Source organism: Aethalodelphis obliquidens, unplaced genomic scaffold, assembly GCF_003676395.1.
Source record: "Aethalodelphis obliquidens isolate GAN/ISIS:26980383/991018 unplaced genomic scaffold, ASM367639v1 scaffold4, whole genome shotgun sequence".
NCBI classification, from domain to species: Eukaryota; Metazoa; Chordata; class Mammalia; order Artiodactyla; family Delphinidae; genus Aethalodelphis; species Aethalodelphis obliquidens.
In genome coordinates this window covers 65,083,564-65,098,157 of record NW_020837948.1, presented here as the reverse complement: position 1 = coordinate 65,098,157, position 14,594 = coordinate 65,083,564, and the positions used below count along the sequence as shown (strand labels likewise).

General features: G+C 35.3%; 1 protein-coding gene across 12 annotated transcripts in view; it reads left to right on the top strand.

Moving 5' to 3' along the window:
* The window catches only part of ERBIN (erbb2 interacting protein), a 109,546-nt gene that overhangs the window by 47,422 nt on the left and 47,530 nt on the right, over positions 1-14,594 (top strand). For 11 of the 12 annotated variants that reach the window (XM_027100978.1, XM_027100973.1, XM_027100975.1 and 8 more), the window contains 3 exons: positions 10,478-10,556; positions 12,037-12,126; positions 14,198-14,254. In XM_027100978.1, coding sequence (XP_026956779.1) covers positions 10,478-10,556; positions 12,037-12,126; positions 14,198-14,254 — 226 coding nt within the window. The remainder of the gene's footprint in view (positions 1-10,477; positions 10,557-12,036; positions 12,127-14,197; positions 14,255-14,594) is intronic. The other variant, XM_027100983.1, reaches the window with a different exon arrangement.

Genomic DNA, 14,594 nt, shown 5'->3' with positions numbered 1-14,594 from the left:
GGTCACTGCTAAGTGTGTTGTTAATGAAGACTGTAAGTGGGGTGTGCAGTCACTGTGCCTTGCCATAGGCCTTACCGTTCACTGTGTTATAACTGATCCAAACCATACACCTGTTATCCCCTAGCCAATATAATCATCTCAGTTTGCAGTTCCTCCTTTAGCCTGTTTTGACTGGAACTCAGTGTTACATTCTGTACTATTTAATTACCTTAGCCTTTAAAATACATAAACCACTAAGTAAGGAGCCACTATTAACTTATATTGTACATTTAGGACATTGGAGGAGTGTTGATGCCCTCCAAACAGAGATCACCAGGATTACATGTGATTGAGCCATGGGGGTGGAAGGGGAGTCTCAGGGGGTGCTAAAAGACTTATAGGATTTGGGCTTGTACTTGGTGATTGGAAGAAGGTTTAAGAATATGAGGGTTTGCTATGGATGGAATGCCATCAAGAAGTAGGAGTAATTCTGTGATTGAGAATATTAATAAATCTCATCTATAGGGAGGGCAGATTAGAGCAAGGCTAAAACTATAATCAGTAAAAAAGCAGCTGTCACTCATTAGGATAAGGGGTGGCTTGGACAAGGTTCATACTTTATCTTTGTCAAGACATGATTACAAATTTGCTTTTGTCTTGATCTGTCATGGTTAAAGAATGGCCTTGTCTAATATTGGTATTCAGTGAAATTGCTTAGTTCAACAGGAAAATGCCAACGCCTCCCTTTGAATGCAGCTTGTTCATAGTAAGACAAGGACTACCTGATAGTACAAGACCAGTTCCTAGATTTCAGGAGGTATTTTCTCTTTCTCAGCAGTATAGGGAGAATTCTTCTGTAACCAAAATAGATTAATATGAGAAGGATAGCCATGTTTTATAGTATCTTCATTTTACTGAGTTTTAGCAAGAGTCAAATTCTTATAAAAAGAGTATATGACAAAGAAGGAACACTACTGAAGTTAAGGGAGAATGAAAAAGGAACAGGTAGCTGAAATTGTCAGAGAATTAAGAAGTAACTCATGATAAAATTCAGGTTCTGCATACTTTATGTACAAGGATAAAAAGAGTTCTCTTTGGAGACAAGCCTACAAGCATTGAGGGTAGGCCTCATTGAGAAAGTGGCTTGAGCAAGGACTTGAGGAAGTGAGGAAGTTAGCCATGTAGATTTCTAAGGTAAGAATGTACCAGAAAGAAGAAACAGCCAGTGTAAAGTTTATAAGGTGTGAGTATCCATAGCATGTATGAGAAACAGAAGGCTATGGTAGCTAAAATATAGTGAGCAAGATGGGAGAGTGATAGGAGTAGAGGTCAGAAAGTTAGGGATATGGAGCAGCAGATAATGTAGATCCTGGTAGGCACTTGTACGTACTTTGACATTTATTCTCAGTGAAATGGAATCATTTGGAAGAGTTTGAGTCAGGTCATTCAGAGCATGAAATGACTTGCATTTTAAAGGTTTACTCTGGTTATGTGTAGAAACAGTATGGTACAAGGGTGAAAAGTAACCAGTTTAGGTGCTATTTCAGTCGCCTCTAGTGATAGTGGTGGAAGTAGTGAGATGTAGACAGACTCTAGATACATTTGAAGGTTGAGTCAACAAGATTTCATGACGGTTTGGATGTGGGATGTGAGATAAGAGTCAAGAATGATCTCAGTGGTATTGGTCTGTGCATGTGGAAGGATAGAGTGCTGCCAGCTGAGATGGGGACATCTCTGGGACTCGTAATTTTTAGTGGAAAAAAATCAGGGGCTCATTTTTGGACATGTTACATTTAAAATAAGATATACAGATGTTCATAGGGGTTTGGAGTTCAGTCGAAAGGGAAATGTGCTAGCTATACATATTTGAGAATTGCCAGCATGTAGATGGTATATAGAGCCTGAGATTAGATACAGTCAACAAGGCCATGAATATGAAAGAGGACTAAAGAGTGAGCCCTGGTGGCAACCCAACATTAAGAGATCTGGAGGAAGGAGAGAAAGGTACAAAAGATACTGAGAAGGAACACTACTGAGGAAGGAAGGAAGCCAATAGAATGAAAATATTTGTTTTTCTTGCTACATTTTAGCTTTCAAGAAAAGGAACTATGTCTCAGTATCTACAGTCCATAGCATGGGTACATATTTGCTGAATAATATAGAGAATAAATAATTTCAGTTCGAGACATGTTTTATTTAAGGTACCTAACCAGTACCTAAAGGGCATTTGAAAATTCTTATTTGGAGTTAAGGAGAGAGGGGGGAACTGGAGGTACAGATTTGGAACCTGAACATATATATGGTAAGAATTGAAATCACAGTGAATACATTGCTAGCAATTTGTAAAAGCAGGAAACCAGTGAGTACTTCAAAACTACTTGCTTAGGAAAAAATTACTACGATGTATCTGAAATTAGAGTTACTATTTCATAGATACTGGTTGGTTAATTTTTATAAACCACATGCTATGAAATAAAGTACTTTAAAATTTGAAAAATATGAAGTATATGTATTTGTGGAAGATGTTATAACCATTACTGTCCATTAAAAATTTAAATTGCAGAAGTCTAACATAGAACTCTTTTTTTTTTTTTAAATAAATTTATTTATTTATTTATTTTTGGCTGTGTTGGGTCTTCGTTGCTGCGCGTGGGCTTTTCTCTGGTTGTGGCGAGCAGGGGCTACTCTTCGTTGCGGTGCCCAGGCTTCTCACCTGCGGTGGCTTCTCTTGTTGCAGAACACAGGCTCCAGGCGCGCAGGCTTCAGTAGTTGTGGCACACGGGCTCAGTAATTGTGGCTCTCAGGCTCTAGAGCTCAGGCTCAGTAGTTGTGGTGCACAGGCTTAGTTGCTGCGCGGCATGTGGGATCTTCCCAGACCAGGGCTCGAACCCGTGTCCCCTGCATTGCCAGGCAGATTCTTAACCACTGTGCTACCAGGGAAGTCCTAGAACTCTTAAAATTATCTTTCTCCATATAAAATTTTAGGTCAGTAGAACATACTGTAGTCTTTGGTCTTTTTCTCCTTAGATAGACTTTATCATGTACTAAAAATATTACAGTTCTTGGAATAATGTCATTTACGTAGACTATTTCAAGATACATTATAGACTTTAATAAAAACCAATGAAATGATATGTAAAGCTGAGTATGAAAATGAAGTCAGGCTCTAATGAGGACAGTGTAGAATGTCCTCCCACCTTTCCTCTAGATGCGGATTTTTTTTTTTTTTAAGTATATGATAAGAATTATTCACCACAACCAAGTGGGACTCATTCTGGGCATTCAAGTTTGATATTTGAAAATAAATCAGTGTTATTCAACACATCAATAGACATATAATGAACTTGGTAATTCCATTCCTTGTTGTTTACTCAAGAGAAATGAAATACATGTCATTTGAAATTAAATATAGTGATTTTTTTTTTAAGTTCATTACACCTTTTTCATAATTATTGAAACCTCCTTCCTTTTTTTGCCCTATTCTTCAGTGTCTCCCACATCTACCATGGGCGCCCTGCTGCTACCAGATATTCCTTAGGGCCTGCCACCTAGGAGAGTTATTTTAATGTATCCTCAGTAGAATTATCACTTGAGGCAAATTATTTGTTAGTTGAAGAACTGATAAGAATTTAACTCCTAAATTTATAGGATTCAGTAACACTAAATATTTTGTGTGTAAATAAATGAGAGAAAAGAAAGAAGAAAAATTAGTGTAAAAAAATCAATGTTATTATTAGTGGGTAAGTCAAATTTAACGAGTTGTACAAAAGTACAGTATACTAAGTAGTTACATGTGTTTAGAATAGAGAATTGAGTCAGCCTAAATAAGACCTATTAGCAGTAATATAAGAAGCATACAGATACTATTAAGTAATTCATTGTATAAATGCCCTAAAATATATATTTGAAGTATTAAATGTGCAGGTAAAGGAATGCTTTGTAGATCAGTTGTTCCATTTTGGGGACTTGTAACAGGGTTGTCAAGTTTTTATTTCAGCATTAAGAAAATTCTTATCCCTCATTCCCTCCAAAAAGCAACATCTCTCACATTCCTATTACCATAATTTTATTTAAAACTGACTTTTCACTCAAAAGAAAATGAATGCTATAAAGCCACTGAAGTTTAAAACTTACATGAAATGAAAAATTTCCAAAATCAACTTAAGAAATAGAAAACTGAAAATACTAAATCAAATTAGTGGTCAGAAAAACTGTTAGACCTAATTTTAGGGAAAAGTTGGACCAGACCTTCATGGAATGGGATAATCCTTAATTTATAAAATCTATTCTAGAGATTAGAAAGGGAGGAAAGTACTTGACTCAACTTACAAGGGTAATAAAACTTTAATAACAGAAATAGATAAAGACTGTCTAAATTAAAATGTTGGAAATTCTCTGCTGGGATGACAGGAGTAGCTCTGCTGTAGATCTCATCCTGTCTCAGGCTAGCCCAGGCATCCCAGGCATGTCCTCATAGGACAGTTAGGGGAACCTGAGATCTAGTGGAAATTAGGCAGGGCTTTTTTAAACCCTTGATTTCATCAATTGTGTTAACAGTTTAGTGGCCAAACCAAAACAGATGGCTGAGCCCAGAATCAGGATTAGGGAAATTATACTTCACATTTTGTTGGGAGGAGCTGGTACATCACATTCAGAGAGTGGTAATAGGGAGTAGTGAGTGGTCATTAATGTAATCCATCTATCACATATACCTAGAAATAAACTTAACAGAAAATGTGCAGTATGGGCTTCCCTGGTGGCGCAGTGGTTGAGAGTCTGCCTGCCGATGCAGGGGACACGGGTTCGTGCCCCGGTCCGGGAGGGTCCCGCGTGCCGCGTGAGCCATGGCTGCTGAGCCTGCGCGTCTGGAACCTGTGCTCCACAATGGGAGAGACCACAACAGTGAGAGGCCCGCGTACCGCAAAAAAAAAAAAAAAGTGCAGTATGATCTAAACAGGAAGACATAAAACTATGGAATAGATCAGTAGAAGAGGGTAACAGAAAAGACTGTCCAGAAGCATAACCATGGAATATGACACACAAAAATTCCTCTACAAATGGAATATGACACACAGAAATGCCTCTACAAATCAGTGGAATAAGGAAAACATATTTCTTAAGTGTTGGCACAGTGTTTTTATATGGGAAATAGTAAAAACAAAGAGAGCCTTACTTCACAGTATATACTAAAATAAATTGCAGATTAAGTAATATGAAAAACAAAAATTACTATTATTAGAAAATGTAGAAAACTATTTTTACGACTTTGGAGTAGAAAAGATGTCTTATTCAAATATTAAAAGCACAGCAGTAAAGGAATGAAATTTCTACATGACAAAATATAAAGTAAAAATTCATGACAGACTGTGAGAAAACATTTGATATACTAGTATTTCTAAAGAATGCTTACAATCAGTAATTTAAAAAATCCAATAAAAAATGTGCAGTGAACAGAGAATTCAAAGAAGAAGAAATAAAAATGATCAGTAGGAAGCAATGCGAGCGTCTATCAGCAGATGGATAGAGAAGACATGTTTTATACGTGTGTGTGTGTGTGTGTGTGTGTGTGTGCATGATGAAATATTAATCAGCCGTAAAAAGGAATGACATTCTGACATTTGCAGCAATGTGGATGGAGCTAGAGTTTTTTGTTTTTTGTTTTCTGTGACATGCGGCATGCAGGATCTTAGCTCAATCTTAGTTCTCTGACCAGGGATCAAACCCATGCCCCCTGCGGTGGAAGCGCAGAGTCTTAACCACTGGACCACCAGGGAAGTCCCTTTTTTAAAAGATTTTTTAAGTTCAAGTATAGTTGATTTACAGTGTTGTGTTAGTTTCAGTTGTACAGCAAAGTGATTCAGTTATGCATATACATTTGTGTATGTGTTTATGTGTAAGTGTGTGTGTGTGTGTGTGTGTGTGTGTGTGTGTATACATATTCTTTTTCAGATTTTTTCCCTTGTAGCTTTACAAAACTATTTCTGTTTTGTATATAAGTTCATTTGTATCTTTTTTCTTAAAGATTCCACATATAAGCGATATCATATATTTGTCTCTTTCTATCTGTCTTCATTTAGTATGATAATCTCTAGGTCCATCCATGTTGCTGCAAATGGCCTTATTTCATTCTTTTCTATGGCTGAGTAATATTCTATTGTATATATATACCACATTGTTATCCATTCCTCTGTCTATGGACATTTAGGTTGCTTCCATGTCTTGGCTATTGCAAATAGTGCTGCAGTGAACACTGGGGTGCATGTATCCTTTTGAATTATAGTTTTCTCTGGATATATGCCCAGGAGTGGGATTGCAGGATCATATGGTAGCTCCATTTTTAGTTTTTTAAGGAACCTCTGTGCTGCTCTCCATAGTAGCTGTACCAATTTACATTCCCACCAACAGTGGAGTAGGGTTCCTTTTTCTCCACACCCTCTCCAGCATTTTTATATAGACTTTTTCATGATGGCCATTCTGACCCATGTGAGGTGATACCTCATTGTAGTTTTGATTTGCATTTCTCTAATAATTAGCGATGTTGAGTCTTTTCATGTGCCTTTTGGCCATCTGTATGTCTTCTTTGGAGAAATGTCTGTTTAAATCTTCTGCCCATTTTTTGATTGGATTGTTTGTTGTTTTTTTAATATTGAGCTGTATGAGCTGTTTATATATTTTGGAGATTAATCCCACGTCGGTCGTATTGTTTGCAAATATTTTCTCCCATTCTGTGGGTTGTCTTTTTTGTTTTGTTTATGGTTTCCTTTGCTGTGCAAAAGCTTTTTAAGTTTAATTAGGTCCCATTTGTTCATTTTTGGTTTTAGTTCCATTACTCTAGGAGATGGTTTCAAAAAGATATTACTGTGATTTATGTCAAAGAGTCTTCTGCCTATGTCTTCCTCTAGGATTGTTATACCATCTGGTCTTACATTTAGGTCTTTAATTCATTTGGATTTTGTTTTTGTGTATGGTGTTAGAGAATGTTCTAATTTTATTCTTTTACATGTAGCTGTCTAGTTTTCCCAGCACCACTTATTGAAGAGACTGTCTTTTCTCCATTGTATATTCTTGCCTCTTTTGTTGTAGATTGATTGACCACAGGTGTGTGGGTTTATTTCTGGGCTTTCTCCCCTGTTCCTTTGATCTATATTTCTGTTTTTGTGCCAGTACCATACTGTTTTGATTACTGTAGCTTTGTAGTATGGTGTGAAGTCAGGGAGCTTGATTCCTCCAGGAAGGGGAGAGGGACTAGATAGGGGCATGAGATTAGGAAATATGATCTACTATGTATAAAATAGATAAGCATCAAAGATATATTGTAGGGCTTCCCTGGTGGCGCAGTGGTTGAGAGTCCGCCTGCCGAGGCAGGGGACACGGGTTCGTGCCCCGGTCCGGGAAGATCCCACATGCCGCGGAGCGGCTGGGCCCGTGAGCCATGGCTGCTGAGCCTGCGTGTTCAGAGCCTGTGCTCCGCAGCGGGAGAGGCCACAGTGGTGAGAGGCCCGCGTACTGCAAAAAAAAAAAAAAAAGATACATTGTACAGCACAGGGAATTATAACCATTGCCTTGTAATAACTTTTAATGGAGTATAATCTGTAAAAAAATACGGAATCACTATACTGTACACCTAAAACTTGCGTAATGTTGTGAATCAGCTGTACTTCAATTTAAATAGATCATTAAACACGTGAAAATGTGTTCAGCATCTCTAGGAAATATCAGGAAAATATCTAGTTTTAATTAATATTTCTATTATTTCTGGTGAGGTTCAACCCCTTATACTAGCAAAAAGTAAAGACATTATCAAATGTCAACAAGAATATAAATAGGTACTGTAGTATGAAAATTGATATTACCACCCTGGAAAAGAATTTGGACGTTATCTAGTGATACTGATAACTATGTGCCATGTCCTATTCCAGTAGTGAACAAGAGAGGCAAAGATTCTCCCCTCACAGAGCATGTACTCTTAGTGGTGCCTGATAAGCAAACTTCTAAAGATAGGTAAATATATGTTAATCTGCTTTACATTGTCCCATGTATCCCTGGGTTTTCATATATTTTTTTCCCCTCTATGTTTCAGAATGGCTGTTTTCTGTTGCCATGTCTTCCTGTCTCTCTGACATGTTCTCCTACAGTGACTAATCTTTTAATCCTGTCCTTTGGATTTTTCATTCACATATTGTATTTATCATTTGTAAAGTTTCTATTTCTTACATTTAATCTTTTCCTCTCCATTTTGTTCATTTTTTTCCTTTAAGTACAATAGCTGTTTTAAAGTCCTTTTTTTGTTAATCTTGTTATCTAAGTAGAGAGAATAATACAATAAACCTGATGTGCCTACCAACCAGCTTCAAAATTTATCAGTATGTTATAGTTTCATTTATACCTCCTGTTTTGCCACCTCTGATTGTTTTAAGGCAAATAAGACAACCTCTTTCATGTATAAATATGTTAAGATGAAACTCTCTATTATCTCACTTAAAAAAGAGAACCAGCTGACAGTAATTCCTTAATATCATTAGATATCCATCAATGTTAACATTTTCTGATTTGAAGCTTTACATGAACTCTGTAAATTCCAGCAAAAGTTCCTTAAACTAAAATTGAAAAAAAAAAAAAAGAATCATCTTGAAACTGTTAGGGAAATTGAATTTTAATAAAACAACAATGATAAAACCTTTCCTTAAGGATCATTAAGCCCAGATTTTTTAAATTGAAATTTTTATTGAGATAATTGTAGATTCACATGCAGTTTTAAGAAACATTACAGAGTGGTACTCTTGTATTTGTCACCTAGTTTCCCCCAATGGTAATGTTTGCAGTTATTATAGAACAGTAATAATATTGACATTAATACAGCCCCCCAGTCTTACTCAGATTTTTTGCGTGTGTGTGTGTGTGTGTGTGTGTGTGTGTGTGTGTGTGTGAAGTAGATTTGGATATTTACCACGGTCAGTTCTCTTTGATCTCCTCTTACCTGGATAGTTGTTCAGTTTTTCTTTGTCTTTATCTTTTTAGACGCGGAGAGTTTTGAAGATTACTGGCCAGGTGTATAGGATTTCCCTTAATTTGGATTTGTTTGATGTTTGCTTATGATTCAATTCAGGTTGGGTGTTTGGGGCAGGAACACGACAGTAGATGCTGCACCCCTTGTCAGTGTGTCTTAAGATTAGTTGCCCCGTGATGATGCTGTTAACTGCTGATGCTAACTTTGAAACAGTTTAAGTGGTGCGTATGAGATTTCTTCACTTTTTCCCCCTCTTAAAATTAATAAGTATTTTGGGGAGAGAAACTTTGAGACTATATAAATGTATACTGTTTTTCTTCATTCTTTAACCCACTAATTTTAGCATCCATTGATGAGTTTTGACTGATCAGTTATTACTGTAATATTTGCCAGTTGATGATTTTGTATCATTCATTTTTCATGATCTGAAATTCTGTACTTGGGCACTGTAGTAAACTTGCTTAGAATCATACATCAATGAAGTTGAAAGAGCCTTAAATGATCCTTTAGTGTCAGCCCCTTTGATATACATGTTATGTTAGTGGAGGAATGAGTCTTATAACACAGAATTTTTTGAATATTTTTAAAAGTTACTAATTCGCACTCCTAGTCTAGATTAGAACAGTACTACTTAAAGTTTCTCTATGGATTATTGCTAGTTCACAAATTATTGTTGCTATATTTTTGCTAAGATAAATTGAAGAGATAAGATTAAGTGCTAAGAAACTTCTACCATAATTTGACTTGTCAACATTTGTGTTGTATTTTACAGAAGTATTGGTGTACAACTGCGTCAGGCATATCCACTGGCATATCTGATACATATTTTCTACCTCTTCTATCTTCAGCTTTGCTTTCAGCTTTGTTGTCCTGTATGTATTAGGGACCAGCTCAATCTGGAGCCCAGCAATTAAGAAGTAATGCCTCTTTTATACACACTACTATATAAAAAATAGATAACCAATAAGAACCTACTGTATAGCACAGGGAACTCTTCTTAATACTCTGTAATGACCTATATGGGAAAAGAATCTAAAAAAGAGTAGATATATGTATATGTATAACTGACTTATTTTACTGTACAGCAGAAACTGACACAACATGTAAATCAACTATACTCCAATAAAAAATTTTAAAAAATTAATGCATCTTTTTATGTGAAAAAACAAAGAATGCTTAATTGTTTTGAATTTTGTGTCCTTAATACCACATAGAGAAGGCACTGATTTTCAGAAGAGCTGGGAGAAGGAAAGGAAGGCAGAACTAAACAAGATAATTAGCAGTAGTCATAAAGAGGCAAAAGAGCGAAGAGAAATTGTTGTGCAGATGGTTCTGTTCGTTTGACGTTGGTGTTGTCAGTTTATCAAGAATCTGCTCAGTTGGTAAATTTTGAATCTGAAAAGTGTACATTAATTATTAATATTATTATGATTTTTTCCCTTTGTAATAGATTCTTTTCACTTGATCATTGATTATTTGTTCATTTTCTAGGAATACAGGAGTTTCCAGAAAATATAAAAAATTGTAAAGTTTTGACAATTGTGGAGGCCAGTGTAAATCCTATTTCCAAGTGAGTTCTTCTCTGTTGACTTAAAAGTTACCTTTGTGAATAAAGCAAGTATGATATAGTAGAATATTACTTTCTACATTTTAATGAACAGTTAATACCAATCTGAAATCTGCACAAAATTTTAGTTAGATTAAAAAGGAGCCTTTTAATTACTCTTTCTAACTCCATATATTACAGAGGTAAATTTGACGTCCATACAGATAAGGCAAGTGCTTTTCCCCAAGTCTCACAGATAGTGAATGTCAGAAATGAGACTAGAATCCAGGTCTCCTAGCTCAATGTTACTTGAACAATATAAAAATGTCTTCACCTGCAAATCCAATGTATGTGGCACACTCAAACTTTTGAAAAGAATAAAAGAAACCGAAGGGTCAAAAAGGTAAAAACAACAAAAAAAGGGAAAAGCCATGTGATTGGTTGTACTATATACCAGAGGTCACATATATTCTTTTATGATGGTAATGGCTTTAAGCAGAATGCTTTCTTAGCACCAAAGCTGTTAAATTTTGGAAAAATGGAATGATGAAGCAAAAGGTGAATAGTGTGAAGCATAGCTTAGTATAGCTAAGTTGAAAGTTGAAACCAGCTTTCACATATTACAGTATTGTATTTAACGAGTTTTTCCAAACATAAGCAAACATGTAAAGGACAAACATGTAAAGATGATGTTTTACCTTCATCTGAAAATTTTGCTGTAGCATCAAGTTCTAGATTTGTAATTTCTTTTGTAAGCCAGAGGAAATAAAAGTAAAGCTACTTACAGGCTCTTATATGATCTTAAATGTCATTCAGCTTTTAATGTTATTTCTTTCCATTTGGTCATTATAAAATTATACAATCTTTCTTTGATTTTTTAGGGACCAAATATTGAAATTGAAAATAATCTAAACCAGTGTTTCTCAAATAGGGACTGTTTTGCTCTTATGGCTATTTGGTAAATTCTAGAGACATTTTTTGGTTTTCACAACTTGTGGTGGTGGACAGTGCTGCTGGCTTCTAGTGGGTCAGAGGCTAGGGTTGCTGTTAAACATTCTACAATGCAGAAGACAGCCTCCTGACAACACAGAATTATCCAGCCCCAAAAGTCAATACTGTCAAAGTTTAGAATTCTTTGTCTAGTCCTTTGGATTGGTGTTAGATAAGGTGAATTTCAAGAGTGTCTGCTGATATATCATAGTCATGGCCTGAATACATTTCTGTGTGTTGTGGCTCATTCATAGTTGACTGTTATGTGCAGATTTTATCTTATTGAGACAAATATTGCCTCACTTCCTTTTAAAAAATGATGAAGGTGTAAACATTGAAACAGGTAAGTTATTATAAAAAGCAAATCTCAATTTGAGGATCACTCATAAAAGTGAAGAGGTGACTGTTATCTGTTAAGAACATGTGTTGGTTAGACAGTTTTTTAGACAGATTTTAATAAGAAACTAAAATTCTGTATATGAATTAAATTTAAATTCTGGTTTATTTTACATAGGCTTCCTGATGGATTTTCTCAGCTGTTAAACCTAACCCAGTTATATCTGAATGACGCTTTCCTTGAGTTCTTGCCAGCTAATTTTGGCAGGTAAGTTACAGTTTCTTCTAAAACCTTCTCTTGTTAGCTCTTGTAAAGTTTACAAAACTACAGGTTGCTTTTAGTAATACTATTAATTACAGTTTCATAGGCTCTTCTTTTGTAATTATTTCCAAGCATTGTAGTTTTTATAGTTTCTTTAGAACTTGTTATTTTGTCTTGGAATTTATTTTCCCAAGTAGAAATAAGCAGTGAAAATTTAAAAGAAAAATGTAATTTAACACTTGGTTTCAAAGTATGTAAAAATAGGGAGTTTATTTAAATCGGAATAATTTTTGCATATTTGAGATAGAATGCACTTAGCACTTACACATTTTTTAAAATGGTCTAATTATTGGTTTATCTGTCTTCACTGGAATCAAAGTTCTGGAGAAAAGAAAAATGTGTTTCTGGGGTCCACCCCATTGCTCCCTGCTTGAACTTAGACCGATTCTTGTCATACTGTAGTCCCTGAGTAATTTTTCTAGTGGAAAAATGAATCAGTAAGTGAACAATAGGTATCAAATTATTATTGTGTTTAGATTAATTGCTAGAGAAAATGCTATCCAAATACATGTTAATATGGTAGTCATCTTTTTGTCTTGAAGACAAATACCATATGATCTCACTTGTGTGTGAAATCTTAAAAAAACCCACCAAAACCCCAAGCTCATAGATACCAGAGAAAAGATTGGTGGTTGCCAGAGGTGAGGGGGCGGGGGTGGGCAAAATGGGTGAAGGTGGTCAAAAGGTACAAACTTCCAGTTATAAAATAAATAAATCATGGGGATGTAATGTACAGCATGGTGACTATAGTTAACCATATTGTATTGTGTGGTATTTGAAAGTTTCTAAGAGAATAGATCTTAAAAGTTCTCATCTCAAGAAAAAAAAAATTTTGTAACTGTGTATAGTGACAGATGTTAACTAGACTTTTTGTGGTGACCATTTCACAATACAGTTGACCCTGGAACAATGCATGGATTAGGGGTGCTGATCTTCCACACAGTCAAAAATCCACATATAACTTATAGTTGGCCCTCCATATCTGTAGTTCCTTAGTATCCAAGGTTCCAAATCCACAGATTGAACCAACCACAGATCATGTGGTACCATAGTATTTACTGTTGAAAAAAATCTGTGTATAAGTGGATTCGCACAGTTCAAACCCATGTTCTTCAAGGGTCAGCTATGGGCTGGCTTTAGCTCAAGCGGTTACTCTGTCCCATTGGACTTCTGATGCCTATGTTGTTCAAGGGTCAGCTGTACATACAAATATCGAATCATTATGTTGTACACCTGAAACTAACAATGTTGTTTGTCAATTGTATTTCAAAAAAGAAAAAGAATTCTGTCCTATGGGAACCACATTATAGTGCTTTATATATTTACATACATACACATATGTATGTATGTATGTACACACATATATGTATATACACAAATGTGTATGTATGTGTATACATATATGCATGTCGTGTACTTGTCAGATTTCTGTATCTGGATCACTTTTTAAAATTGAAATGTATTTGACATGTAACACTGTAAGTTTAAAGTATACAGCCTGCTGACTTCATACGTTGTATGTTGTAATATGATTGCTGTTGTAGCATTAGTGAGCACCTCTGGACCAGTTCATCTGCTCATTTATCATCTAATTTTATTGGAATGTGCGTCACTGAAGTGCCAGAGGATTTTCTCCTTTTCCATGTCCCCTTGTGTTTCTTTATTTTTCTCTCTCAGAGCTCAACCCTAGAGTTAAATTATTGTTCTCTAATCTACTAATGACTAATAATCTGGGGAGGTTTTTTCAGAAAAATGCATGAAATTCGTTAGGATGGATATTGGGGCAGTTATTTTGTGCTTTGGATATGTCAAGAAGTGTTTATCCCCCCCCATTAATTCTGAGGAGCAAAAATAGTCTTTTCTTCCTTTATATTTCTGTGTAATTTTTAATACAATATTCTGCACGTTGTAATTACACAATAAATATTGGTTGCTTTAAAATTTTAGAGGATTGCATTAATTTGTTAAATTCTTTATCTTTGTTATACATGCTTGATTTATTTTATTTGTTTTGCAGATTAACTAAACTTCAGATATTAGAACTTAGAGAAAACCAGTTGAAAATGTTGCCAAAGTAAGTAAACGTGCTATCCTTTGTGAAATTTAGTTTAGAATTTTAAATTCTTAAATCCTTAGAGAAATATTAACTTTTTAATATCTAAAATGTGAGTGCAAATTATTTTAAAAGACTGACATTTGTGGTCTTTGTATATTAATTAGTGGTGTTCAATATAAAAATCTGTATATCTGTTGGTATTTAGTAGTGATTTCATAGCTCTCTGGAACTCAGTCTTGTGTGACAAAAGTCAGAATAATAAGTACGTAAAGCCCACCTGAGTCCCAAATTAAGATCCCCGTTTCTATACTAGAGCTCTTACATAGTACTCATTAGAGAGACTCATAAGGTCTTCATG